Source organism: Neophocaena asiaeorientalis, unplaced genomic scaffold (assembly GCF_003031525.2).
Source record: "Neophocaena asiaeorientalis asiaeorientalis breed wild unplaced genomic scaffold, Neophocaena_asiaeorientalis_V1.1 scaffold798, whole genome shotgun sequence".
Classification (NCBI taxonomy): domain Eukaryota; kingdom Metazoa; phylum Chordata; class Mammalia; order Artiodactyla; family Phocoenidae; genus Neophocaena; species Neophocaena asiaeorientalis.
In genome coordinates this window covers 2916024-2929607 of record NW_020173042.1, presented here as the reverse complement: position 1 = coordinate 2929607, position 13584 = coordinate 2916024, and the positions used below count along the sequence as shown (strand labels likewise).

General features: G+C 47.4%; 1 protein-coding gene across 3 annotated transcripts in view; it reads right to left on the bottom strand.

The window, feature by feature from the left end:
• The window catches only part of LOC112398348 (zinc finger protein 212), a 46753-nt gene that overhangs the window by 11048 nt on the left and 22121 nt on the right, over window positions 1-13584 (bottom strand). For 2 of the 3 annotated variants that reach the window (XM_024742837.1, XM_024742838.1), the window contains exon 1: window positions 5276-5406. The exons of the other annotated variant lie outside the window; for it this stretch is intronic. In XM_024742837.1, the coding sequence (XP_024598605.1) occupies window positions 5276-5299 (24 nt within the window). In that variant the 5' untranslated portion in view covers window positions 5300-5406. Of the gene's footprint in view, window positions 1-5275; window positions 5407-13584 lie in introns of those variants that run through there. 3 annotated transcript variants of the gene reach the window in all.

Below are 13584 nucleotides of genomic sequence, written 5' to 3'. Positions count from 1 at the left end.
CCCCTTTTTTCCCCACTATTTTTTTTTTTTTTTTTTTTGCGGTACGCGGGCCTCTCACTGTCGTGGCCTCTCCCACTGCGGAGCACAGGTTCAGGACGCACAGGCTCAGCGGCCATGGCTCACGGGCCCAGCTGCTCCGCGGCACGTGGGATCTTCCCGGACCGGGGCACGAACCCGTGTCCCCTGCATCGGCAGGCGGACTCTCAACCACTGCGCCACCAGGGAAGCCCTACCCACTAATTTTTAATGCTATCTCTGTCATAAATCAAGTTTTCATACATACAGTCAGTCTGTTTCTGGCATCTCTGTTCTGTTCTATGGGTCAATTTTTCTACTGCTTTACCAAAATTACCATCTTAATGACCACAGCTTTTTGATAATTATTGATACAAGTCCCACCTCCTTATTTTACAGGAGTATCTTGACTAATTTTGGCCTGTTGATAGTTTACAAGCTCGAAAGGTTTCATAAAAATATCTTTAGAGATTTTGTTTGGCAGTGCATCAAATCCATAGATAAATTTGGGAAGTGACATCTTTAGGATAAAATGTTTCAATTCACACACACAGTATATACTCCTTTTGTAAGGTATTTTTTAATACCTTTTGGTATTTAAGTATATTCCATAGGTATCTGTTCCAATCATCAATTGCTATATCATAAATAATTCCAAATTTTGTGGCTTAAGACAACAACATCTATTTTGTTCACAAATCTGCAATTAAAGGAGGGTTTGTCAGGGACAGTTTGTGTCTGCTCCACTCCATGTCAAGCAGAGCAAATCATAGGCATGTAGGTGCTGGAATCACCTGAAGAATCCCAAGCCACATGGAGAGGGATGTTGGTGGTGGTGATGGTGATGTTCTGTTCAACAACCCTACCTAAGGTCCCCGTCTACAGTCAGCATCAGCCACCAGAACACACTTTCATTTCTAATGGGGTATTTTTGCCTTCTCTCTTTTTTCACTGATCTCTCTGAACATTGAAATTATATATTGATATGTGGATAAAAAAATTAGTATTATCCTCTATATCTGTGCTGTCCAATATAACAGCCACTAGAAACATGTGGATGCTTAAATTTAAATTAATTAAAATTAAATTAAAAATTCAGTTCCTCAGCTATTGAGCCACATTGCAAGTGCTCAAATAGCCACATGTACTTTGTAGCTACTACACTGAACAGGACAGAGAGAATATTTCCATCATCTCAGAAAGTTCTATTGAATGCACTATACCCTTACTAGTTTTTCTCTGCTTGATAAAATACTAAGGTTGTGTTAAAATTTCTACTATGATAATGGATTTTCCTTGTAGTTCTATCAATTTTTGTTTTATATATTTTGAGACAGTATAATTAGGTGCACATAAGATTAGAAATGTCCTATCAGCCTGGTAAATTGAGTCTTTTACTATTATAAAAGTAGTAGTAGCCGTCTATCTCTAGCAATATCAATACAGTTAAGCCATTTTTCTTTTGATTAGTATTAGCCTGGTACATGTTTTCATATCCTGTTATATTCAACCATTTCTATAGCTTTATCTTTCAGTTGTATCTCTTATAAGCCATTTGCTGAACTTTAACCAATCCTATCAATCTTTGCCTTTTAACTAGAACATTTAGTCCATTTACATTTACTGTAATTGTTGACCTATTTTTATTTATTTTTACCTTTTTTGTGCTATTTATCCCATCTTCTTTCTTGCCTTCTTTTAGATAATTTTTTCTTATTCTATTATCTCCCCTTTTAAATTGTAAGTTATACAGCCAATTTCTAGTCTTTTAGCAACCATCCTAAAAATTACTTACAAAAACCTTTAAATATCTGAATTCTGATCATCTCTTCCTAACGTTTACATCAATGCTGCCATGTATTTTAATTCTGCCTTTGGTTTTAACCCACAAGAGATTATTACTGTTTTATTCAGTCAATAGTTGTTTAGATTTACCCATTTTAATGGATCATCATACTTTCTTACACTTTCACTTTCCACTTAAGATAATTTTCCTTGTACCTGAAATATATCCTTTAGAACTTCCTTTAATAAGAGTATATTGGTAACAAATTGTCAGTTTTAATTTGTCTGAAAATATTTTACCTTTTTTTTTGAAAGGTACTTTTGCACAGTTTTAAAATATGGGATTACATAGTTATTTTCTTTTAGCCCTTTGATGAAACCATTCTACTGTTGGCTGGCTTCCACTGTTGCTGAGAAGCTGAACCTCATCAGCCTTACAATGGTTCATTTGAAGTTAATCTTTTTTGTTTGGCTGCTTTTAAGAATTCTCTCTGCCTTGTATTCTGTACTTTCACTATTACGTGTCTAGGTAGAGATTTCTTTATGTTTATCCTGATTGGGATCTACGGGACTTCTAAGTATTAGTATTTGCATCAGTCCTACAATATCCTCAGCCACTAGATATTCCGCAAATATGTCCTCCAGTGCAGATTGTGTGTGTGCGTGTGTGTGTGTGTGTGTGTGTGTGTGTGTTTCCTACTGGAATTCCAATATGTTTTTCTTCTGGAATTGCAATATCTGAAGTCTCTGAAGGTCTAATTTTGTTGCCCATTAATTTTACTGGCTTTTTCTCATAGTTTTTCATCACTTTTTGGATAACTTTTTATTGTGAATTCATTTTTCTTGGAATTTTATCTGAGAATTATCTGAAGTCTGAGTTAAGTGTAGACTCCTCTGGAGAAGATCTGTGTTTATTTCTTATAGACAGCTGGAGGCTCTACTTTAAATTAAATTCTTGGCTTAAGGTTTCCCAGACACCAAGGTCATGTGAATTCAGGCAATAAACCCACTTGAGAGTCAACATGAATTTTCAAGGGGCACCTTGCACCCATCTCCCAGCACCAAGGTTTGACATGATTTTCTTTGCAATCACTCCTTGGGGGTAAGAGCTTACTTCCAGTTCACACTGAACGTTGCCCTTTGAAGTCTCAGTTTTATGAGACTGGAGTAAGAGGCGTCTTAGACTCCCCACCGTAGGCTCTGAGTTTTGTCTTCTATTTTCCAGGTCCCTTGAGGTCATAAACACTACAGATGAATGTTCAGCAAATGCCCTCAAAATTGGCTTCAGAACTCTGCTTACCTCTTAAGCACTCCATTTTCCACTTAGTCTTTGGGCTTCACTTATTCTTTTTTTTTTTTAATTTAATTTATTTATTTATTTTTGGCTGTGTTGGGTCTTCGTTGCTGCGTGTAGGCTTTCTCTGGGTCTTCGTTGCTGCGTGTAGGCTTTCTCTAGTCGTGGCGAGTGGGGGCTACTCTGCATTGTGGTGCACGGGCTTCTCATTGCAGTGGCTTCTCCTGTTGCAGAGCACAGGCTCCAGGCACATGGGCCTCAGTAGTTGCGTCACTTGGGCTCAGTAGCTGTGGCATGCAGGCTCTAGAACGCAGGCTCAGTAGTTGTGGTGCATGGGCTTAGTTGCTCCTTGGCATGTGGGATCTTCCCAGACCAGGTATTGAACCCCGGGTCCCCCGCATTGGCAGGCGGATTCTTAACCACTGCGCCACCAGGGAAGCCCCTCCACGTATTCTTTACTAGCTACATTTCAAATATATTTGTTTTTCCCCCTCAGCATTTTTAGCTGTTTTCATCAGGGCACCCACTTGGCCATACTGTCAAATAAGAGGTGCAGAATCTTCATCTGAAGATGAGAAAAGAAATATGCTCAAGGACAATTTAAATACGTTCTGCAATGACAGATCCATAAATTACTTAAAGGATAGTTGGGGATTTTGGAGGATCTTTAAGACGTCTTCTTTTTTTTTTTTCTGCGGTACGCAGGTTTCTCACTGTTGTGGCCACTCCCGTTGCGGAGCACAGGCTCCAGACGTGCAGGCTCAGCAGCCATGGCTCACTGGCCCAGCCGCTCTGCGGCATATGGGATCTTCCTGGACCGGGGCACGAACCCACGTCTGCTGCATTGGCAGGCGAACCCTCAACCACTGCGGCACCTGGGAAGCCCAAGACTTCTTTTTAACAAAGTCTGTTGTAGACATGTAGGTAACGGCGCTGACCAGTCAAGAAGTACTCTGGAAATTAGTAACTTGTCCTCCTGCCCGACTTTAGTACTACAATTTGATCTTGGGGAAAAGGCAAGTCTTTGACTGGATCACCTTAACTTAAAGGAATCAAAACGAGGTAAATACTGTGATATCATGAACATCTGTGTCTTGTTTCCATAATTTGTTGAAAGCAAACACTGTGTTCTTTAAGTCTTCCAATCCTTCCCCTCTTAGTTCTTACCCACTTCATACAAGAACCAAATACAATGCACCCAGCTCATGGTCAAGTTTTCACTACAGGATCTCCTTAGCCCTCTATCCTCACAAAGGTCTAACACGATTTTGAAAGTGTTTCTAGATGGAGAAATGCTGCACTAAAAACCAATTAAACTCCATCTACCCTTCCTATAACAAATCATCTTGTATCATTAAAATAACCACCACTCTGTAATAATATGAGAGTGTCAGAGCTGCCAGAAACCTTAGAGATCGTCTAGTAACTAGTTCAACACTCTCAACTTACAGCTAAGGAAAAGGAGGCTTCAAGTGAACAAAGTTGCCTAAAATCACTAAAGTGGATAGCTGAGAGCTGAGTTACGGCTGACACCTAGTTTCCCGACACCGTGCCCAAGCTCCACGTCTTGCCATTCCCTGAATGGGGACATCTGGGGAAGGGGGAGAGGGAAAGAGATCGACAGCTTCACAGACAAAAGCCAACAACTACACAGTGAGATAACACCTGTCCCAAGGAGAGGAAGCCCAGCCTGACTTCAACCTGCGGCTGCAACCCAGGGCAGAGTCTGTAGCAGGAGAGCACGGCAGAAGAAACGAGGGAAACCCATCAGCCCGAGAACGAGCTCGTCGCAGAGAGGCAGAGTCCTGGGGTCCCCGAAGCACCGGGCAAGTTCACTGGCAGTGACGGGAACCCAGAGTTTCCAATCCGCGCCCCCTCGCCAGCCTGGAAACGGGCTCTCTTAGGGCGGGACGAAAACGTGTAGGGACGGTAGCAAATCCAAGAACATGAAACAAACCTCCGAGAAGTTTCTCGGCGAAGGCGCGTGGCACTGGGGCTGTGGCCCGACGCGGAGGAAACCGATAGGGGGAAGGCAGAACTCTGAGGTTGCGCGGGGAGGTCGGCGTTAACCCACGCCAGCTGCGGACCACGGCCGCCCAGCCCCGCACCTCGAAGCCCCGCCCCGGCCGGGGCTCCGCCGTCCCGAACGCGCCCTCGGGTCCGCGCCAGGAGGACTCTTACCCGAGCAGGCGCCGACTCCGCCATGGCTGCCAGTCGCCCCCCAACACCCGGGCCCCGCCTGATACGCCTCGGGGTGCGTGCGGGTCCGCAGGGCGCCCCCGGCACCTCCTCGAAGCTGCCCCCAGCGCCGTGTTGATACAAGGTGCATTATGGGAGTTCGGCCCTCCCGGGCCAATACCGGCGCCAGCCGCTCCTCCTCACCGCGCGGCATTCCCTTTGCGCCCCCATGCGGCAGGAGGGTGAACAGCACCTCGGCACTCCGAGCCCGAGAGGGACAAAAGGACTCGGTGCTTCCCAGTCAAGTGCATGTTCGGAATTTAAGGCAAACCCATGGACCTTTTTGTGTCTTCTACGTACCCAGCCCTCTGGTAGGTGCTCTGAGGGATTCAAAAAAGTATAAAAATCATACTTTGCTCTGAGGGAAGAACGTGTAATCTGGTTGGGGAAAAGAGATATGGTCCCAAATGGCAAGCAGTTTTATTCCAAAAGTACACCTGTTATTTCACTTTTTAGAAACTAGAAATGCACTTCTCATATCAGCAGTGGGTTAGGTGCCCAGGCCAACCCCCTGAAGCTTATCAATGATAGTAATCATGCCTTGGAAAATCCAAGATAGTCCTGATTTCATACCCAGCCCACACGCTACACGTTAAACCATGCATTCTGCGTTTTGGATTGAAAAGCATGGTTATCTTACTATTTGAGTACGCAACACACAACACTAATGCAACGTAATTATGTAATTTGTGCCACATTTTCTCTATAGAGACAGGCGATGAATTTCCACTTCGAATCATAGGCATGAAGCAATTCCCTTGAGAGCTAAACTCTTAAGATCAACAGGAAAGTATGTTCACGTGACTGGCTCCTTCTTAGTATGCAGGGTTCAGTTCAGACTTTACCTCCTCCGAGAGACATTCCCTGTCCACCCTGTCTACAGCCCAACACCCTCCTCCATCCCAACACTCAATCCTGTTACCCTGCTCGAAATTTTTCATAGCATTTATCACTATCTGAAATAGCCTCATTTTTTTCATTAGTTTGCATAGTAATTATGTTTCACTAAAATATCTCCACTGTTATCCTCCATTTCTTGCACACAGAAATGCTCATGAATATTTTTGGATGATTGAATGGTGAATCAGAAGGTAAGGATAGGAAAAGTCAGCCCCAAGAGAAGGCATGATGTCCAGGGCAACCAGACTGACAGGGGATTGGTTGAATCATTAATACACCTAAAGAAAAAATGGGACAGGCTGAGAAAATTAGTCAGCCTTGGAGATATGTCTCAGGCCAAATTAGTCAGCCTTGGAGATATGTCTCAGGCCAACAAAAACTTACTGTCAGATACAGAAAAAAATGATTGTGGAGAAAAAAATGATTGTGGAGGCAGACATATCAGGACAAAGGATTAAACGGTTCAGTTATAGAACTCACACTCTCTATTCTGTTTCTATGTCCACCAGGCAAACTTCTGATGATGCAGGTTCCCATGTAGCTTCTGGGAGACAACATGCAGGTCAGACGGATGCAAATGTCCAGACCACCCCTGGAAATTATTAAACTGATTCTCTGCCTTATCTGTCGGTCTCTGAGAGTCAGCATGATTTAGCATCCCTGCCTGGAACTCTGGGAAAATATTTAGATCAAATTCCCAATGTGCAAGGGAGGTAGCACCAGGTGCTGGTTTGCAGCCTCACGGGCTTGCAGAGATGGTGCAGTGATTAGAAAGTGGGATGAGGAGTGAGAGCATCTGGGTCCCTAGCCCAGCGCTGCCACTTACTAGATGTGGACCTTGGGCAAGTCATGAACTTATCAGCACCTCCATGACCTCATTATTAGTGAGGGATCATAGTAGCACTTATCTCATAGAGTTATTGTGCAGGTTACATGAGTTAGTTCAAATCAAGTGCTTAGAACAGCGCCTGTCACAGGTTAGGAGCTCAAGAAGCACTTCCGACCCCTATTACTCATTGCAAGATAACAGATGGAACTTGTGCAAGCTGAATGCCTAACACATAGCAAGCGCTTGGTAACAAGCAATTTCTCATTTTGGTTTGTTTTGGCTTTGGCAAGGTCCAAGCCTTGAACTGCAATGAATTCACCAAGATAAATGTCACCTTGTTGCATCTCTTAGATGCCACCCACTTGTCCTTTGCCAATGACACTCAGATCTTGACACGTGCCTTTAAATAAACTTAAATGCAGTTCACAGTTATTCCCATTGGTGGCAGTGGTATTAGAGGAATGAAGGAAATATGCTCTTAGTACTTGTATCCTGTCATCTCCACATCTGTACACTATGAACGTAACATGCAGAGCTGAGAGCAAGCTTAGACATCATCTTACCCGAACCCTCATTTTCAGTGACAGAAAAAAGTATTCTTTGAATCACAAATAATATAAAGTTTAATAATGCTGTAAAATATTTATCTTGTCCCTTTAATTTTCTATCATATGATTTATAGCATACATATTAACACATTTATGTACATATATGTATGCCCAAACATTTTTTTTAACTCAAGAACGTTTATAGACCACAGCTTTGAGACCCTTTCTAGTCTGTTCCCCTTACTACCCTGCAAGTCTGTAGATGTCTGGGACCATGTCTTTTGTGCTCCTCTCCCATCAATAATCCCCTGGGGAGCATATTCCACTCAGCTTCTGGGTCAGTGAGAACCCCAGAATGAACACTCCTTGGCTCAAGCTGACCCCCGAACCCCACTATACGTATGTAGTAGGTACCTGTTAACCTTGTCAGCCTAGCACTTCTCCCTTCCTCTGGGCATATATATACCTCCTTCCCTTTGGGGATGGCTCTTTCTGGGCTCTAGCCGTGTAATTCAAATGGATGCTGCCATCTTGTTCTGTGACAATTCCAGCCTGGTCACAATGACTGAAAAGCAGGCATCTGACTCAAGCCAGCCCAATCATAGCACCCCAGCCTCCTGGCCACAGTAGTTGAGCCAGTGGTGGGCATATGACTTAAGCTCTTCCCTTGGATTCTTCTACTGGAGCTGAGGGAACAGGTTAATTTTCTGTCTGGTGAAGCTGTAGATGTGAGTCAGGAATAGTCTTGTCCCCCGTTTTTTTTGGAGTAAGTTAATTTGAAAGAATGATCCCAACACACAGAAAGGAGCAGAGATGACACATTTTTGTCTCTGTCCACTATTGGTTATTCAAATGTTCCTTTGAGTCTGTGAATGATTCCAGGTTCCTTCCAGAAACTTCCCCTTTCTTCGTGGTTGGCCAGTCAGCCTCAGGTAGGGGAACTGGGTGTCTGGGTGACAAGGAGATTTTTTACTGCACATCCTTTTACGCATTTTGAATGTACCAGACTTGTGCAGATGGGAATTTCCCGGTGGTCCAGTGGTTAAGACTCGGCGCTTCCACTGCAGGGGGCATGGGTTCGACCCCTGGTCTGCGAACTAGGATCCCACACGCCACACAGCACGGCCAAAAAACCCAAACAAACAAACAAGAAACAGGATTTTTAAAAAAAAGAAAAAAAAACTAGTGCAGAGTTCCTTTTAGGGAGAGAAAAGTGTTTTGTTTAGCAAAAGAGTTTTATTGGCCATTTTAATCGTGGGAAAATAGGCTCCTGGGCAGGGCAGGGCTTGGAAGGCAGAAGGTGGGCAAAGATAAAACTAAATTGCTCTCCAGAGTAAATTGGGATTGGGGGGTTTCCCTGGGGAGTGAGCGACCGGAGAAGGGGAAGGGGAGCTACTCTTCAGAGGTTGGCAAGGTCCTGCGCTAGGCTGAGATGAGACCCTCTCTATGAACTTCAAACTATAAAAGTCTACTACGCGTAAGTGTCTTACCTGGGAAAGGCAAAGGAAGGGCACAGAGCTCCACCGTCTGGGTTAACGCAGAGCTCACAGGCAAGACCGGCAGTGTGAAGGAAGATATATGTGAATTGGGGAATCCAGAAAGCGCGCAGTAACTAAGGAAAACAAACCTCTCCTCACGCCCAGATCCTTGAGATGGGGGGCAGGGCTGCTGGTTTTGACACTATGTGCTGGGGACTCAAGCCCCTTTACCATTAAAGGATATCGATCCCATTGGGACGGAAGGTGTGGGGACATCTGGGTAAACAACGCTGGCTTACGCTTCTAAGACTGGATATAGGCGCTCTCCCGACTATTTAAAAAAAATTTTTTTTAATAAATTTATTTATTTTGGCTGTGTTCGGTCTTTGTTGCTGCGTGTGGGCTTTCTCTAGTTGCGGCGAGCGGGGTCTACTCCTCGTTGCGGTGCGCGGGCTTCTCATTGCAGTGGTTTCTCTTGTTGTGGAGCACAGGCTCTAGGAGCACGCAGGCTCAGTAGTTGTGGCTCGGGGGCTCTAGAGCCGAGGCTCAGTAGTTGTGGCGCACGGGCTTAGTTGCTCCGCGGCATGTGGGATCTTTCCAGACCAGGGCTCGACCCCCTGTCCCCTGCATTGGCAGGCGGATTCTTAACCACTGCGCCACCAGGGAAGTCCCTCCCTGTACTCTTAAATGGGGGTCTTCTTTTATAATAGGACATAGTAAGCCTATAGCGATTAGAATGCTGAGGAATGATATGGGTTTAAAATATGTCTAAGGAGGTTTGAGCAGAGGTTCTCAGCCTTTAGCACACACTGCCAGCATCTCACTAGATTTATAGACCTACGGGAACCTCGCTGGACGGGGTAGGGGGATGTAAGATTCTTATATCAGGGCCCCTCTTCTCCAGAATAACCATTTTAGAGATGTCCCTCCATGATGGCTCCCTAGCGACTCAGTGTTGGATGGAATGACGGCCATGGCCTCCCCCAAACTATTAGGGTCCCAGGATGATAAAATGCTGTTACATGTTTTTCTAACAGTAACAAACCGATGGGCCAACACTGTAAAACACGGACACAGGCTGGTTCATCTTGCGCCTGGTGTGTTTACTCATTTTTCCTTTACCCTCTGCCATCACCCAATATTCCGGGACCGGAGATCAGAGAGCCAGTTATAGCGCCCAAATCCTTGATGGTGAGATAACTTTGTCCACCTGTGGCTCTTCGTTTTCAGTGGCATCTAGCTTAAACCTGCCGTCTCAAGACTTCCTCTCTGAGGAAGCTATGCACTGTTTCTAAGGAGTTCTAAGGGGGGGATGAGGGTGTCTGTGGCACAGCAGATCGCAGGCTAACTGGCAGCCCGTCTGTGGAAGAGTCTTGGCACTGAAGGCCCTCCATGGCCCAGTCATGACTCACCTTGCATCTACATCACCTCCAACTTTATACACCCCGGCTCTAGCCAGGCCAGTCTCCGGCCTTACTGCCCCAGTTCCTGCCTCCCCGACATGTTCCATCCTCATCCCACTTTGCGTCTCCCTCCTTCCCCTGCTGCATTCATGCATCCTTTAAGCCCCGACTCCTCCAGGTCTAAAGGACATATAAGCTCTTAGCAGTGGATGCTTCTCAACAGGAATCTGGTAGGAAAGAGTTTTACTCTTCATTATTTTTAAAACCGATTTTTACTGCATGCATTAATCTTTTAATTAAAATACTTTTAATTAACACATTATCGGGAGGAAAATAAAAATCCACCCCCAAAGTAGGACCGCCGTCCTGCTTCGGTAAGTGGACTGCAGGGTCCACACTGAGGATCCTCGCTGCCTGGGGGAGGTCCACACTGAGTGTCACCACCTTTGCTCAGCTCCAGGGTGGGGGGGGCGTTAGAGCTCACTCTAGGACTCCCCCAGGGGCTGGTGCTGGAGGCTGGGTTGACTTGTGGCATAACCGAGGGGCACTTGGTGCGTGGGGTCCACCAGACTAGGACGCGAGAAACCAGAAACTTGGCCTTGGCTCTCTCACTCATCCGTCACTAAACCTCTTTGGGAATCAGCTCCTCAAAGGTAAAATAAAGGGACAGACTCGAGCTATGGGCTCAAATGTTTCAAACCCATGTCTCAGTAGGGATTTCTCCCCCTCCTTCATACTCTTAACAGCCCAAAGAAGCAACAAACAAACAAACAAACAAAAAACCCTGTTGGCATTACTTTAGGTTATGAAAATGTTGATTTTCTCCACGTGCTTTTGAAAAGCAGAATACTGCTGCCTCCCAACCAGTACAATGGACTAGAGGGTCCCCATCTGCTCCAACAGAACTCCATTGAGCTTGTCTATATTTAACTTCTCATTTTCTTAAGATTTGCCTCCTTCAAAAAGCAGAATAAAGGGGGGGAAAAATCCCAGTTAGTTGGATTCCAGTTCATTGAGGGTTTACTGTACGAAGCCACGCTGGAGAGCCCTCCGGCCTTGTGAACATGCAGTCTGCAATCTGGACACCTTTTATTTAATTTCAAGAATTCCCTTTGCACGGCAAAAAGGGGTCTGAGGAAAGCAGAGCGGCACAGATGAGGGGAAGGGCAGAAGCAGAGCGCTCACACACGTGCTCCCCAGCTGGGAGAGAAGTGGGATCGAATGCAGGAGCGGAAGTCATTCTTGACACAAACAAGGGTCCTGGGGCGTGCCACCCCACCCCAGTGCCTGGCCATGCAAGACGCAGATAGGGAGGCTGTGGCCCATCAGGACCACAGAGCAGATGTACTGACACGGGGAGTCCTCGGCGCCTCCCGAGGCGCCTGCAGGGTCTGGAGCAGAGGAGGGTCTGTGTCCATGTCCACGAGCATGGTCGGTTAGCAGACAGCACCAGTTGGGAGGCTCAGGGCAGGAGAGAGACTGAGGCTCTCAGACACTAGCACCTACTGGCCCCGGCCCTCCGGGGAAGAGACTCACTTCCTCGATGGCTGCTCTTGCAGCAAGAGCCTCTCCCTCACCCCTGTGCCCTGGGAAACGAATAAATCATCAGGATGAGGTCTGAGCCAGGGTGCTAGCTGCCTCTGGAGGGCCAGGTAACTGCTGTGCAGTGGAAAGATGCTGCTGCACCAGGTAGAGGGATTGGAGGTGGGAGGGACAGGCTGGGGGCCGGGGGCCCTCCCTCCCGCCCAGCAGTGCCCACACAGGAAGAACCTTCTGGAAGCACAACCCCGGGCATTTTCTAGTCAATCTATTCCCCATTCCCAGTAACCCCATGAGTTGGCCCCTGTTGCTTCTGATTATTTTTGGTGGGTCAGGGGAAAGAGAGAGGAGAGACCAGGCCAGAGAGGTCTCTCACACGCCAGAGGTAGGCAGTGTGTGTGGTGTGGACACTGTGCTGGGGGCAGGGCTCTGGTCCCAGCCCTGCCACTCTCTTCTGTGTGATCTCGGGCAAACCATCTCACCTGTGTCTCACTTTCCTCAGCTATCAAGTCAGGAAAATCCTACCCCACGTACCTCAGAGGGATAGGCTAAGGGTGAAAATAGATAACGGATAGAAAACGTGTTTAAAAAAGTATAAAGCGCTATTCAAACGCGAGGCAGTGTTGTCATCACGGAGATCCATCCCTTAGCACGTCCCTCCTCTCACCAGGACACCTTCGCTTCCTTTTTTAGGGTCTCTTAACTTTAGGACCTATTTCTTTATCTCAGAAGGGTCCCGAGACTCCCTGGTGGTTTCCCCTGATCACAATCTGCGACCCCAGAGGCCCAGTGGGCACGCTAGGTGTCTGAGGGGGGGTGCCGGAAGAGGGACCTACCCGCTGTCCTTCCGGCACCTTCCCTGCGCCGGCCCCCTTGGTCCACCCTATGAGAAGAGCTGGGCTGTCCATTCAGGCCGGACAGGTCTAGGGGACCCCTGCCCCACACTCAGGGGACCCCATCTGGAGTGCAATTCCTGTTCCCGACTTCCAGCAGGTGGCGGGTAGAGGGAGGGAAGGCGCCCCGAGAACCAAGGGCAGGATCGGATGGTGGGGCCTCAGGACGCCCCCAGGCTCGCCCCCGCCCCCTGCTCCTGCCGCCGGCCCCTCCCTCCCCCGGCCCAGCCCTAGTCTCGCTCTGGCGGCGCCTGGAGGGGCCGCTGGGCGCCGAGGCCCGGTCCGCCGCCGCTGTGCACGCGCAGGTGGTCCTTGAGCGACTCCTTGTAGCGGAAGCTCTTGCCGCACTCGCCGCACGTGTAGGGCCGCTCGCCGGTGTGGATGCGCTGGTGCTTGAGCATTCTGCAGGTGCTCCTTGCGGCTGTAGGTCTTCTCGCACTCGGAGCACTTGTAGGGCCGCTCGCCGCGGTGCGTCATCTGGTGGCGGATGAGGCCCGAGTGGCAGTTGAAGCTCTTCTCGCACTCGGCGCACTCGTACGGCCGCTCCTTGGTGTGGCTGCGGTGGTGGATGATGAGGCTCTTGCGCACACCGAAGCTCTTGCCGCACTCCGGGCACGAGTAGGGCTTGCTGCGCGCGCCGTGCAGGAGGAGGCTCCGGCGGA